Source organism: Calonectris borealis, chromosome 3, assembly GCF_964195595.1.
Source record: "Calonectris borealis chromosome 3, bCalBor7.hap1.2, whole genome shotgun sequence".
Lineage (NCBI taxonomy): Eukaryota > Metazoa > Chordata > Aves > Procellariiformes > Procellariidae > Calonectris > Calonectris borealis.
The window spans coordinates 108,628,098-108,643,606 of NC_134314.1; the positions used below are offsets into that span (position 1 = coordinate 108,628,098).

A 15,509-nucleotide genomic window follows, 5' to 3' on the forward strand; every position below is an offset into this window, starting at 1 on the left:
GGTAAAGCAGTATTTTGTTACACTGACAGTATAGCAGAGACGATATCATCACCAATGTTACCTGCTTTTTGACAAAAAACAAAGCAAGCAACCAGAATCAAGGCTGCAGACACTTTAAGCTCCTGGACTTAGTTATTTCTGAAAGACAGACAAGGATACTGATACAGGCTGAGAATGTTTAGTGCTGCGTTTTAGAACTGAAGACTTCGATGGCAACCTTGACCACAAGTAATGCCACTTAGAGAATAACTGGTTTTTCTTTTCTAATCACCAAACCTTGCATAGCTGTTTCCAACAGGCCAGAATTTTAAGGAGAATTCAAGTCATTCCAAACACAGCATTCTCAAGTTTAACATGTTCTTTTGTTTTCTCTCAAGAAATTCAGGTAACTGTCAGATTATCACAGGTCAGAATTCTTTAACCTCTGTACCTGCAGAATATACAAGGATTCTAAAATGAACCACAAGGCTTTTGCTTAATGTAAATGGCAATTAAATATACCTCAAAAAAAAAAAATTGCTAAAGCAGCCATTTCACTCTTTTGCATTACTGAAATGCCTACCGAAACATCCACTGCCTACCAAAGTTCCAGCTGACATTTTACCAAAGATCGGTTAATGCACTGAAGGACATATAATATTTCTACACTTCTTTAGGATGTACTTCCTTAGATTGGTATGAGACAGCTACGGAAAATTGTCACAGAATCAAATCTTACCAAGATGGCTTAAATATCTAGATAACCATTCTACGACTAACACATAAATAGAAAGCAGAAAACCTATTCACTGGATTTACTACTGAATATATGAATCACAGCACTGAATTTGGTTTTCCCGTGCAGGAAATTTCAGACTTTAAAATTTAAAGAAATAGAAAGAATTAAATATTGCTGTAGGCAAACATACACCTTAATAATTGAATTTATACACCAGCAATTATTAAGGAATCTTTTTGGGTTTTACTTTTGACTTTACTGTCAAAAAATTCACTTACTAGCATTCTCCAAAAGCAACTCCTCATTCTTACTTAAAACTGCCAAAAGCAGTTTCACAGCAGTAATTTTAAACCCATACATTTTGCTTTTAATACTATTAAGGTGATTTTTGCTATTTTAGTCCAGTATCTTTAGCAGCATGAGCAACAACAGCAAATGTAAGGAAAAGATAGCTGGTACAAAAGGGAGTACCTGGAGATAACAGGTGACTTGCTTCCATTCACCGTATTTGTTCTTTCCCAAGGCTTTCTTGTTAGTTCTGGAAAACATAATGACAAGATTAAAAACTGCCTTTTTCGATTCATTGTGTAATTTACATGAGGAAACTTCAAGTACCTGGCAACTTAAGTCAGCCTTTTTTTGTTTTTTGGTTTTTTTTTTTTTTTTTTGAGTTTTGCTTGTTTGTTTGTACTACATTGCATTAGTTATTTCATATTAACCTACCTCCTGTTGTATTCATCTTATTCATCTTATCACAACATTTATGTTGTGATAGCATCTTAAAGTCTCAGTTTTGCTCTAGATGTTGTAAATGCCATTTGATTCTTAATCCAGCTGGGAGAAGGTCTGCCTATATTTTATGTATTTTATTGCTTCAGTTATGAAACGTGGAATTCTGGAACTGTAACCAAATAGTCAACTTCAAATACTGGGGGAAGATGTTTTTAAGCTAAAGGAGTTTTCCTGAGCTGTTAATGAATTATATAAAATTAATTCAGTGGCAATTTCAATGAAGCCAGAGCAGGGATAATACAACCTCACACAACTAGAATACCTTTCAGCGACAAGGTATTTATTTTCCACTAAAGTCTTGTCCCCAGAAAGATACTTCTAAAGTTGCAGTATATCATTTCCCCCTTTCAAAATAATACAAACTCAAAACTAAAGGTACATTGCCCTTAAATCCAGAAAAGATTGTAGTTTACTTGCCACCTGTGATACTAGACAAAGTTTTACTGTGCATCTCTTCTCCCATCTGGGCAGCTTATACTGTATTGGCAAGCACTTTATTATACATTGCAGAAGAGGACTTTTGGGCCTAGTCTATAGACATGAGTCCAATTTGTAGTCAAGTTTTAAAAGCCCAACCTATCTTTATGCACGGTCATGTGTCACTTTCCATTCTGGAGCCTGCTTTCAGTTCTGCTTAGAATCCTCTCCAATAAACTTTGACTCGCTATCCTGAGTTTTATTAGTGATCTAAAGTCACACATGAAAGCTAGCTTTATCGTGCAGGTTTGTTTGCCAACAGCAGACAGACAGAAATCACAGCCGAAACAGGGCAAACAGTTCAGTTAAGGACTCTTTATTTTGTGTTCTTGTATGGTGAATAAGATTTATTTTTTTCCTTTAGTGGTCTCACCTAAGCCCTTCCTCAGGACATACCTATCACCACAAATGCTTCATTCCTTACAGATCAGGTTTTCATTCCTTAGAATCTGCACAAGTTAAAACAGTCTTTCTGTAATGTGAATTGTTATTACTTACTTGCTATTGTTACGTACTCAGGACTTTAAAGTACCACTGATCTTATCAGTCTTTATTTCAGATTTTGGGTTTACTTATTTGTTTTGTTCCCTTTCTTTTGTATTGCTCAGCCCTGCTAAGCTGGGCAAGCTAAGAGGCAGAAATGCTCTTTCAGAGTCTCATATTGACCAGGAAGTTCTCTGGGATGCAGCTAGATACTGAGAAGAATATCTGAATTGCATAAGTCTGCTAGCATAGCCTGTGATCCCGCCAACTACAGGTTGCCAGTGCTAGTAATAAGTCTTAAGCTTAATTTGATTTACCAAGGCTTCAGGATTTGCCCTTCCATAGGAGTTATTTTAGAGCATTTTAGCTGTATCTGCAAAATTAATTGAGAAACTTTTGCTATGGCTGCAGCTTGCTCAAGGTCCACATGATTATCCTTATCTAGCTGAAACAGCAAACATTATACAAGGGTCATACATCTGTTGCCTATCCCATGTTTTTGAGCTTGCTTTGTTTATATTATTACCTAACATGTTTTAACTTAGGTTTTATTTAGCTTTATGTGACTATGTATTTCTTCCCTTAAGAGGAATATACCATATACAGAGAAGGACTAATATATTTAAGTAACCTCGGTGTAACTCTCCCTGTAAGCAACAGGAGAGAGAGAACACAGCCCCTTAACAGAGTTGAAATGTATCAAAATAAACCGAAGGAGACCCACGCTCAGGACAGAAGAAATGTTCCCCCTTTCAACATCATACTCGACCTGACAAAGAATGTGGAACTGATAGTTCACCACAACAGCACATAGGAAGGGTAAGTACAACACCAAAGAAAGAAGTAAATGCTAGCAAGTCTGTGTATAACAATTTCAGTTATATTATTAGTGGTAATTAGACATAATTACACAAATTTTTGACCTGGCCTCTGGCTCAGTATGCCAAGCATTCCTCTTAAACATTTTAAAGACGTGTTCCAATGATGAGCCACAGCATTACTAGAGCATTTTACATCATGAAGAAATGAAGTGAAATCTCTCCATTGGAAGGAAACAGTCAAACCTCTGGATGCATTTGACATTTTAAAAAAGTTTGATGAGGCTTCTTATCATGACAACCAATTAAAGGAACCACTTCAATTCCACTGTTTTTGATTTCCCTCTTTTGGGCCTGTATTATTAGAAGTAGTGTTCCAAAAGCAGTCATTTCCCCAAGGCTAATATCGTCTCTGTGTTCAACAGAATGAAGCAAACTCCTAAGCTAAGGGGAGAAGGGTAAAAAAAAAAAAAAAAAGGATGAAAAACTCGATTTGTATTAAGTCATTTATTGCCTTGCAGGCTAATTTCTTTAGACTATTGGCTGTATCTCAACACTAACAGTTTTCCAGTTATTTCCATCCGGACACACTTAGCTCCTAGCTCTCCTTTTTATCCCAAGCCAGTGGCCGCCTGGGTTTTGTTCACCCTACAGCAGTGGTTTTCAATATTAAAGCCTGCACACCATTAAGTGGCTGAATCATCTAGTGAAGAAGTACACACACAGGCAAGCAATCAACAGAGAAAGCTAGAACATACTGAAGACCAGTATATTCATTACCCAGTCATTTTCCTTCTGCCTTCTGCTTCCAGTATCTTTTGGGATGACAAACTGCAGGTTATATGGCACATCCTCCCCCTTTTGTATGCACGTAGGGAGAGGTGGCCAGGGAAGCTAAGGGTACAAGAAGGTACTACTAAAGGACAGGAAAAGAAAGTCTTGAGTGTCACTTGAGTCCTTGTAACACAAGCATTTACAGTATGAATACATATGCATGCTGACAATACATCTTGGCCAACTACAGAACTGGTGAGATATAAGCTTTCCTTACTGACTGCAGCAGAAGCGTTGGCTACACAGTTCCAAACTCTGCCACAAGCATACCTCAGCAGAGGAATCATGGTTAAAGAATTTTACTCCATGCACTTATATTGATTTAGAAAGGACACTTGCATGTGAGGGAATCTTTTACTAAAGTACCTGGAAGTGGCAACTGTTTCTGTCTGACTCTGATAGTCTTGTACGTCTGCCTTGAAGGAAACAAACTACTGTCCCAACTCATGTCCTGCAATGACTGAGACAACTTGCTTTCACATTCACCACCAACTGCTTTCTGTGCATCAGCCCCATAGATTCGACACAGGAGGCCCCTAGACCAAGTGCGATGTTCCAGTGGATGTTCTTTTTATCTGTCATCTTCTGAAACGCTTCTGAACCAGGACCCATTCTACAGCAAAATGCCAGGCTGTAATCATGGGAGAAGAGGCAGGCTCCAAAATTCAGCACAGCTGACTGGGATTTGTCATTAGGTTTTAGCATTGTAGAGTCACAGAGTTCACAAATCTGTGCTACTTACCAGGTGTGCTTGTTGAAGAAACCTTAGAAGTTGAAGACTCTGATTCTTCCTGATTAAAAGAGAGGAGAGAGGGAGGAGGGGAGGAGGAAGGGAGAAAAAAAAACACCTTTGACTCCTGTGAATCTAACAGATTAATCTCAACTATTTAAATATTTATTTCACTTTTTATATAGATTTTTAATATAGATTTAAATGGCTCAATTGTATGTAGAAAATGTGCAAGTACTATGCATTTCACAAAATAGTGGTTATGTGTGTTTGTGTGTGTACATATATATACGGTAAAGTATAAATAATCTCTCAGGTACACCATTAGAATCTCTCTCATAATCCAGTATTGAATAATGTGAAGTAGATAAGATTTCTCAACTCACAGTTTTATCTTCTTTCTGCTCGGGTTCTGTTGATCCCTTTTCAGCAATTCTTCTCCTATAAGCAGAGACAAAAGTTACCAATGTTGTTTAGTGTAATTAAAGACATATACACCTTAATAGCTAGGTAATTGAAAATTAGTGTTTAAAAAGGTACTTCCAAAATACTTTCAAGGACAAAGCCCTCCTGCCAAAGTGACTGTGCAATTCTTTCTCCTCTTGAAGTCTGTATCCGCTCCCCTACTGCTGCACAAAGTCTTACACAGAAGAAAAGTTTTACTCGATTACACTCGAGTAAAAATGGCTATTCACAAAACGTTATCAACTTCACAAAGCAACCACATGAGCAAGACGATGTTTATTTGATCCTTAGCCAGCTGCAAACAGGCACCCAAAATCCTACCTCTACAATGACTAAGTGGCTGGATCACAGCAGAAACAGCTCCTTACCTCCTGGCCAGCAGGGCACTCATTTCTTCCATCAACCCACTGCCTCCCAAGGGAAGTGGTCCATTTCCACGGCTGCTGTCTGTTTTAGATGAAGCAGAGCCGCCTCCTCCTCCTCCACTTGAACTGGAGGAGTCTTCACCCTTCATAATACACAAAATAACAGCAGATGTGCAAATAAAATGATAGCTGACTTAATGAAAGAAGCAAAGCTCACATATGAGAAAGAAACAACTGTATAAAGAATGTGATGGGCTGGTAGTACATCCTGTAACGCTTTTTTAATAATGAATTAAGCCTACCCCAAAAGTCTTGATACTGCTATTAATCTTGAGTAAAAATTACAACCAGTTCAGGAAGACAGGATTTAGAGACAGGAATCGGAAAAAGAAACAAGAGTTGTATTTACCCGTGAGACTTTCCTAAGTTTGGCTCCAGCAAGTGCAGCTGCTAATCCAGTTAAAGGGCGATTTTCTTCGGACACAAATCCCACTGAAAATCCAGAGGCGGGGAGGGGGGGAGCAGGAGGTGGAAGGGGAACGGGAGGAGCTTGGCTAGGAAGCGGAGGAGGTGGTGGTGGCGGTGGCGGAGGCCCTGAAGGTGGAAGCGGAGGTGGTGGTGGTGGGCCAGGAGGAGGTGGGGCTGCTACTGAAGATTGAGCTGGGCCAGGGGGTAGGGGGGGTGGGGGAGGAGGTGCAGGTGGTCCTTGGACAACACCTAGTATCAAAGAGAAAACAAATAGACTAGATTAAGGATTTAGAAAAGAAAGATCTTATTTCCATTGAAATACTGGTTCTTTTGCTCAGTGTATGAGACGTTAATACTGGTAAGGGTCCTTTTTATAGGCAAGAAAACACTGCAAGTTTCAGCAGGAGAGAAGCATTCTTATTAAATGCACTAAAAATATTACATAGTATGCTATGAGAGATCAGACAGTTTCAGAGACATTTACATAGAAGACCCCTCCAGTCAGGTTCTGTGCTGCAACCAAGAAGAATCTTACACTGGGAAAGCTTTTATAGAGTCACGTAAGGCACAAGCGTCATACCGCGTAGGAACAATACTGTGAGTTCAAATGGTGCTAAACACAGAGTGACTTTTCATTGTACTAACAAGCACTTAACGCACCACCCAAACATCTGAACCCTTGAACTGTTTGAGTTCCAACGCTAGTTTCTAAGCTGTATAAAAATACTTCCTCTAAAAAACATTCCAGGAATCAACTTTAATAATTTAATACAAACGCTAATTAGTAAGTTAGAAGACTGACATATTTTAAGCTGATGGGAACAAGCTCTTCTATTTTTTATCTAAGATTCCTTTAATGCTTTAAATTCACATTGAATGGATGTGCAACACAAAATGTGTTTTGGAGAAAGAATATTCTGATGATCACTGTGTTCTCATTATAGGAACAGTTTAAGAAATTGTGACTAAGAAAACAGCCCCACGCATCCTCCCCCCGCCTTGCCCAAACTGCCATAAGCTACTAAAATGCTGCACAACCACCTTAAGCAACCTCTTCAGGCAGGAATTTCACACACGAGTCTTCCTGGTTTCCTGCTCTGCTAACCACTGTGTGAATTTAAAAGCCTTTTAAACTCTCTTGGCGTCACTCACCACCCAAGTGCACGCTTTTATTTCATACAACAAGTGAGGCCATTTACCCCAGTTCCACTCCATCCCAGAGTAGCTCACACCTTCATTTAAGACAAGAGGGTATACACAGGATCCACCCTGCATGGCTTGGGGGTGATGAAGCCACTCTGCTCATCCCCCAGGAGCCCCTCTTGCCCACACCTTTTGCTGAGCTACTGCAGACTTACATACAAAGACCTAAATCTATTAAATCAATATAAAAGCAGGATTCAGGTGAACAAAAACATTTACATCTATTTAAACCACATTTCTATCATATTGGTAGAGTGTCCATTAAGACTGTCACCTGCTTAACCAACCTTTTTTCTAAAGTCTTTTTAGCTACGCTGGTAGAATACCACAGAAAGACCTGTCTTTATATATATGCGCTCATACAGTCATATATCAAAATACGACCGCTGTCCAGAAAGAAATGCTGTAGGTGTTACATACTACTTTCTAAATTTGAAACTACAGAGTATCAAAGTGCTTCAGATTATTCCTCGCTTAAGGGTCATTCACATGTCCAAAGCCGCACATACCTTCTTCCATTAGGAAACTAATGATGCTGCCTGTTAACACCATGTTCCAAATAAACTAACAGTGCAAGATTTACCAAACAAGTATTTGACAAGCTCTGTTCTCGACAGGCGAGAGCTTAAAAAAAAATCAGAATTTTACTTATGACAGGCCACAGAACGCCAGCTCTTCTCCGTGGAGCTTTGAAGTATCCCTTACCCCAGTTTTCCAAACGGTATTTCATTGTGGTATTAAGATCACTGCAACTTTGGCGGCATTGTATTAATTCTTCGGGGCAGTTACAGGCTTTGATACCAATTGGTTTTGACTGCATTCCTGATTAGTGCATTAGTAGCAATAACAGAAAGCCTTACCCTGCTGGGTCGTAGGTTCAATCGGCTGAGAGGCTGCCTGCAAGACTGGCTCAGAAGCAGAGGAGTCTCCCAGCACAGAGTTTAGAGAGTTCTCAACAGAGGCAGGGGTAGCTGCAGAGGGAGAAGGGAGAACACTAGGCTTGGATGAGGGAGTCGAGGCATTCGGGGAGTTGGGAGAAGGAGAAGCTTGAGGTCCAGAGAGTGACAGAGGCGGAAAGGAAGGCAGTGGGGGGGGAGGAGGTGGCGGAGGCGGAGTTGGACCTGAGGTAGAAGGTGAAGGAACCGGATAAGCCAGGTTTTCAGGAAGCCCGTTAGGAGCTGTGGGAGATGTGGACATTTGGGTCACTGGATTAGAAGCCGACGCTGGGAGGACAGGTCTCGGACCAGTAGCTTTGCCTGGCGGACTGCTTATCATTACTGGAGGAGATGGGGGAAGGGGGGCAAAACTGGGCGCGGACCAGGCAACAGGCTTTGTATTTGGAGGCAAAGTCGCCGGGGCATTGACAGGAGAAGGGGGCCGAGAACTTTTGTTCAGCGGACGAGGAACCGTAGCATAATGGGGGAGAACAGGGTGGAAAGCTGAGCCTAAAGATGTAGCAAAACGTGATGCAGAGTGCCTTAGAGGCGGTGTAGGGGGAGTGGAAGTCGGTGGTGCAGAAGTCACTACAGCGTACTCCGGTGTGGCCTCTGACATTGGTGCTGAGACTGCTTTTGCATATGATGGAGGAGGTGCTGAAGGAGGCTGGCAACTGGAGTATTCAGGAAGTGGAGTGCTATACGGGGAGTTGTCGAAAGATGGAGCTGGACAGAAGATGGAAAGCAGCAGCAAAGGCAGGATAAAAAAAGGAGAAAGAGAAAAAGGGAGCTAATGAAGCAACAAAACCAGCATTCAAACAAAATGTATAAATGTAGACTACAGTTAGTACCAGAGGATTAGGCACAAGTGAAAATACTGTTAGGAAAGTTTTACATATTATCAACAGCTGCTTTTAAATTTTACCAACTATTTTTGTGCCAACATTCGAATTTACAAGTACGTTCTAGAGTAAATTTTCTCAAATCCCATCTGTGAGATGAATTAGATACAGGGCTGATTAATGAGTCTTTTATCAGCTTTTATCTTCTTGTTTGGTTGCAGACTGCAAGCAAGTGTAGTGATCTTAACATTTGTAAGAACTCCACTATCAAAACTCATACCATAGGCAGCAGGTAAGTATCATCTTTCTCTTCTCCAGAAAAAGCTTCATCGCAAACTTGAAAGTACTGGGAATAAAACTACCAATAAAATCCTCTGCTCTGAGGTGACTAGCTCTTACATAGTATTCCTTGATTTTTACCATGAGCTGACTTCTTATGTAAATTGAGTTTGTTACTGAAGAACAACCAAGTGCTTGACAAATGTTCCATTATATTACCAAAACGAGAAAGCTTTCAGTTATCGCTGGATACATTTCCGCAGGCAGTGCATTATCTTATCTACAAATACATATAATACATTTCACTGAAGGGTTACTACAATGATAAATTAAGCAAGACTTCATACTGAAAGGCATTTCTCGGACTATTGCTTTGCCTTATGTAGGTACATACCTTCTACATTAACACATTCAACCTGGTATGTTTGACGTTGGTTTTTTTTCCAAATTATGTAATGAGAATACATCTTATTTAACAGAGCAAACAATGATAAGGTATGTAGAAATTTCAACTCATCATACTTTAACCAATGTTGGAGGTGCCCAACATGATTCAAGTTCTTCAAGCGAACAGAGAGTATGGCAATGGAGTGAGCAAATAGTGCAAAAAAGTTTATTTCAGAGTTAATAGAAAATTATGACAGGAAAGTCAAAGATCTTGGATTTCTTGCCATAAAAAAGGAAGCAATTCCAGCAAATAGAAGCCTGAAATACTGACTGTTGTTGCACAACAGTATTCACTGCCCTTTGTTGCTTCTCTCCCACTCCATCACCCAAACACATAAAGAGTAGTCTGGTACTTGAACACACTCAGTTTCGAAATTCTTACCAGCATTTGAAATTCTTCTCTCTCTTTCCCATTCCAATTGTTCCCTTTCCAACTGTTCTTGCCGTTCTCTTTCTTGCCTTTCCCGTTCAAGTCGTTCAAGTCTTTCTCGATCCTGCCTCTCCTTCTCTTGTCTCTCCCTTTCTAGGCGTTCTTGCCGTTCCCTTTCTTGCCGTTCTCTCTCCAGTTGCTCCTGTTCTAGGCGCTCTCTTTCAAGTCTTTCCCTTTCTAGCCTCTCTCTCTCCAGCCTCTCCCGTTCCATTCGTTCACGATCCAGCCTCTCCCGTTCCAGCTCCTTCTGCCTCTGTTGCTCTTGCAACTGTCTACAATCGTGAAAAAAGGAAAAAGACTAAGCTGCAAAGTGAAAACCAAAAATATCAAGCAACTGTTAGAGGACAAGAAGAGATAAACTAATCAACAATCTTTGCACCAGCAAGAATAAAAGCACAGTGTTTGTACCTACATAAAATTCTTAATTCTGCATGTTATTTTTCTGAGCTGGATAATAGTTGTATTATGCTTACAGTACAAAGAATCATATATCCAATTTCTTCTTAATTAATTTAACATTCTGAGAGACAGCTTTCAAGAGGTAAGAGTAGAAAGCTGTTGCTTATAATTTACTAACTGATGCAATCTTCCCAGTTTGGGATACGGAGTTACACTTGTTCTTTCCACGGTATTTTATACTCAAAGCAGTGAATAAAAGTACAGTGAATCATAGAATCATAGAATCATACAGGTTGGAAAAGACCTCTAAGATCATCGTGTCCAACCGTCAACCCAACACCACCATGCCCACTACACCATGTCCCTAAATAGCAGTAACACAAATATTCATCAAAAAAACCCACCCCTAAACAAATTACGTTTTTCAGATAAACTAGTCAACTAGTATTTATCCAAATTTTACAGAAGCATCAAAATGTATGTGTGTCCCTCTCCACCTGCATACTACTACACGCACATAAAACTTAACTGGCATCAAGACAAGAACACCCTGAAGGCAGGGGAAAACTGGACATGATCAGAAAAAAATCCAGGGTGCAGCAGCCAGGGAAACACTGCAGGGAGCTCGCAGGGTTTCCAGCTCATGGGAGTCTTTGCAAAGGAAAGCAGAGAGGGGAAAGACGTCGAGAGGAGGAAAACAAGTAAAAGCCAGGCAGAGGAAATATAAAGAACTTCCTAAGGGTAAGCAGGAATCATGCAAAATTTGCTGCCAAAGCGACTAGGTTGGCTGAAAGAAAGGACTTTCCTGCAAAGATACAGTGGGAAAAGCTGTAAACAACCCTTTTGCTTTTTTTCCCCTCAACTTGTTTTGTATTTTCTTTAGTTTTTTTTAAATTATATTTAAAAAGATACATGTTTCTAGTTGGCTAAAATACAGCTTTTTGATTTTCAAAGCTTTTTCATCTCTTGGGGGAACTCACTACTAAAATAAAAATTAGGCACATCCTCCTGAAAGCGATAGCCAGTATATTCCTGTCAGTACATGTCACTGAAAACTTTAGTTATTGTCCTCTATTTGAATTCTTATTTAAAAAAAAATAATGACATTTAAAAAGAAAAACTTGTATATAAAGCACACAGACATTGTGTGCTTCAGATGCACACTGCCAAGCTTCAGATGCAGACTGAAGATAGCTTCTCACCAAATACAAAGCACAGGCAGCTTTTAAATATACAGCAAAAAGGAGACCTAAATTTTGACAACTTAGCTACTAGATATGTGTTTCCTATATACTGCCACTGGGCAATCTTATTTGGAAAGGTCATTAGTAATTCTATACTATATGCTTAGAGCCATGTAAAACTGAAGCCTGAAAATGAAGGGAACTTCAGCTATTTCATTCCTATCCATGCTCAGAAAATACTGGCAGAACTGGAAACCCCAGCTTGTACAGTGTTACTATTGAAGTCCATCCTCTTTCAGAACCATGTATTCCCTTTAAAAAACAAATAAAACCTGCCCTGTAAAATACTGAAATTTCTTAATTGCTATAAGCAATTAAGTTCCAGTTATGTGCCGCAAAAGGACTTTTCCCTACTGAACTTGTTACCCAACATCCTCAGAAGCTGCAAAATACTTCTGCTCCTGTATCAGTTCTTCCATCAGCTCCTGCTCTCCCATATAACAAAGTTGTAAGAGCAGTCATTAAGAAATTAGTGCTGCAACTCAGCTTGTAAATGCTTGATTTTTAGCCTCTGAAGTCCACCAAAAAGTCTGGTAATTGACTGATACATATTTGGAACCAGTAGAGGATTTCTACAAAATATCAAGAGAATACAATATAAACCACAGAAATTTAAGCTCCAAAAGGGATATTAAAAATATTTTTGGTATTACATTTTTGCTTGCTCTGTATTGTACAAAACTAGTTTTTTTATGTGCTCTTTTTCCCTCAGATGAAAACCCTGCTTTCCTCTAATAATAGATTTTATCATGCATAGCTTCAGCTTGGTCATCTTCGGCTCTTTTTTTGTAAAGGAGAGGTGTTTGTAGCTAAAAGGTTATTCAGAGCAGGAGTCAACATTTACAGACTCCAAAGCAGCTTTTGTTTGTTTTGTTCATTCTTTTTCATTTCTTTGCCAGAAACTAGCGGATTCTACCTAGAAATGTACACACTGTTAATCCTAAAACTAAAATGTAGATAAGGCATTTGAGGTTATAAATATTTCATGTTATATTTAGTTTATGAAACTAGAAGGTATCAATTCATGGGGTTTAATAACACATCCAGCAGCTGCCAGATATTTAAATTTTCTTTTTCTTAAGTTCTTAATTCCTTTACAGAAATAGAACCTCGATATAGGTCACTTCTCACATAAGAGCAGCGTCACCGAGGCAGTTCTGCAATAAGCCACAGCGAGAGCTGTGCGATTTCATATTCTCATAAGCAATCTGGAAAAGACACAGTGAGGTGCTCTTGACTAAGCTCCCTAATGTTAAGTTATTTAGGATAGCAAGGATGATGACCGATTATGAAGAACTACTGATGGATCTTCTAATTCCAAGTAACTGGGCAATAAAATTGGCAAATAAAACTCAACCGAGATATAACTGAAGTGATGCAGGGGAGAGAGGGGAAATCTGCTAAATTCATATATAAAATGCTGGACTACGAGTTGACTACTGACTCAGGAGCAAGATATTAGGGTTATGACAGACAGTTCTATGACAACATCCATTCATTGACGTGTTCTGTTCAAAAACATAAACCAGATGCTACACATTAGGAAAGGATTACAGAGCAGTATAGAAAATACCATCATCCTGCTTCACAAACCCTGCATCTCTGTTCCCATCTCAAAAGAGAGAAAACAGCAGAACTGAAAAGGTTCAAAAAGCACCAACACTGTGATCAAATGTACCAGTTTCCATTAAAAAAATAACTTAAGAAGCTGGAATTCTGCATTCTGGAAAAGACAACTGGAGGTCTTTACAGAGCACTGAAGACATCCTAATACAACAGCTGGAAGGAAAGAGTCAACGCAACTAATAACAGCAAAGCTCAAAAAAAATTTTTAAAAGTACTAAACGAATTTTAAAAAGTGAGCACTTCTGCACATCAGGCAGATGAGCTGTGGAACTTCTTGCCAGAGTGATTCAAAGAAAGACCAGGAAAAAGCCCACAGAAGAAAAAAAAAACATGGAAGGTCATTCAGAAAACAGAAATTGCATCACGCACAAGAAGCTGTTGAACCAAAAATGCCCAGAGGATTGCAGCGTAGCAGGGGGAAGTATTCCAAGGTTTGCCCTGGCCCAGAAGGGTGGGGACTTTTGCTAGTTTTTACTCAAAGCTTTTCTAACTATTGAGAGGGGTATGTCCACACATGTGTGTATGTACGTACTATATACAAGGAGGGGAGGAGGGAGACACAGATGATGAGACTGTATATAAATGTATACTCTGTCTCTATATAGCATGTAGTTACATACAAGCGTAAGATGTATATCTAAATCAAACTGTTTGTTTGGGATTGACTAGTTCTCCTAATACGTGTGAACACGTTCCTGAAGCTCACCTGGGGTTTTTCTCCTCTTCAGAGCGCTATAAAGACACACAATGCCCAAGTGTCATAACAAAATGTACCTAAGCATTTATACACTTTAACCTTTATCTGAAGCAAAAAATATTTCAGTCCACAATCAGCACTATCAAACTGTATTGGCTGTCTACTAAGATATAGATATACAGCAGTGAGATAACCGCTTTCACCTACACAGGACCTAAATGAAAAAGTTCTCATAATTAAATAAATAGAGTGATTCAATATTTAATGTTTTATTTTTGTAAAAGAATCCTCATTTTCCCTATCTTCAGGAAATAAAAGAATAAAACCAGAATTTTTTTAAACGTACAAATAAAAACTGTGAACAAGTTGAGCACTTTGCTTACAATACAAATGCTTTACCAAAGAGGGCAGCAAAATACCTTGCAAATATATCTTATATAAAATTCCCATGCAGTAAGATATATGAGATGAAATACACCATCCTTGAGAATAACTTTAAGTTTAAATTATTCTCATTATATATCGCTGAAGCATCCCTTTGTCAACAAGGAAAAGCAAAAAAAAAACCACCAAACCCAAAACCACACAGGACAACCCACTACATTTTTACAGTAGTTTTAACGATTTTAATAAACCTTTCAGATAGAAATCCAAAGGTGGCACAGATCAGTACACCAGTAATGCAATCAAGTTGCTTCAACACAATTTAATGAGCAAGGATGAATTTCATAAATTAAGAAAGAACTACAGCTTAACAGGTGGAATACTTGTAGCTTAAAAAGATTAAGAACTCATTTTGATAATTAAAAAAAAAAGACGATAAATTTGTTTGCATTAAAATCCCCTGGTTTTGTTTAGTTAGCATTAGATAATGTAATTTTATTTTAAAATTTTGTCAGAGATCAAAATTACATTATGCAAAAACATTAGTAGATTAAGAAGAATCACTAATCTCAATTAATGCATTTCTGAAATGTCAAGACTTGGTAGTTCTAAAACATGAGAACGTTCAAGAGCATTGTGAAAACAATACATGAAAATCCTTCAGCCTTAGAAAGGACAGTATTTACCTACCAGGACAACTTTTGAAAAAGCTAAAGAGGTACTAAAAATGTCCCAGAAAGCTATCTTACAGTGAAATGCTAATTATGCTAAGGCAAAGTGATTCTAATTATTTTAAAGGTGTGAATTACTAGAATCTAAGAGCTAATTTACATTGAATAGTGCTATACATTGAGACAGTGCTATAAAACTGAA

The 15,509-nt window shown here is 38.8% G+C and overlaps 1 protein-coding gene across 3 annotated transcripts in view; it reads right to left on the bottom strand.

The window, feature by feature from the left end:
- ENAH (ENAH actin regulator) overlaps positions 1 to 15,509 on the bottom strand; it is a 103,993-nt gene that overhangs the window by 13,009 nt on the left and 75,475 nt on the right. For 2 of the 3 annotated variants that reach the window (XM_075147227.1, XM_075147225.1), the window contains exons 5-10: positions 10,239 to 10,558; positions 6,092 to 6,399; positions 5,686 to 5,825; positions 5,239 to 5,293; positions 4,865 to 4,913; positions 1,190 to 1,256 (exon numbers count right to left, since the gene is read on the bottom strand). In XM_075147227.1, coding sequence (XP_075003328.1) covers positions 1,190 to 1,256; positions 4,865 to 4,913; positions 5,239 to 5,293; positions 5,686 to 5,825; positions 6,092 to 6,399; positions 10,239 to 10,558 — 939 coding nt within the window. Of the gene's footprint in view, positions 1 to 1,189; positions 1,257 to 4,864; positions 4,914 to 5,238; positions 5,294 to 5,685; positions 5,826 to 6,091; positions 6,400 to 8,213; positions 8,325 to 10,238; positions 10,559 to 15,509 lie in introns of all 3 variants that reach the window. The other variant, XM_075147226.1, reaches the window with a different exon arrangement.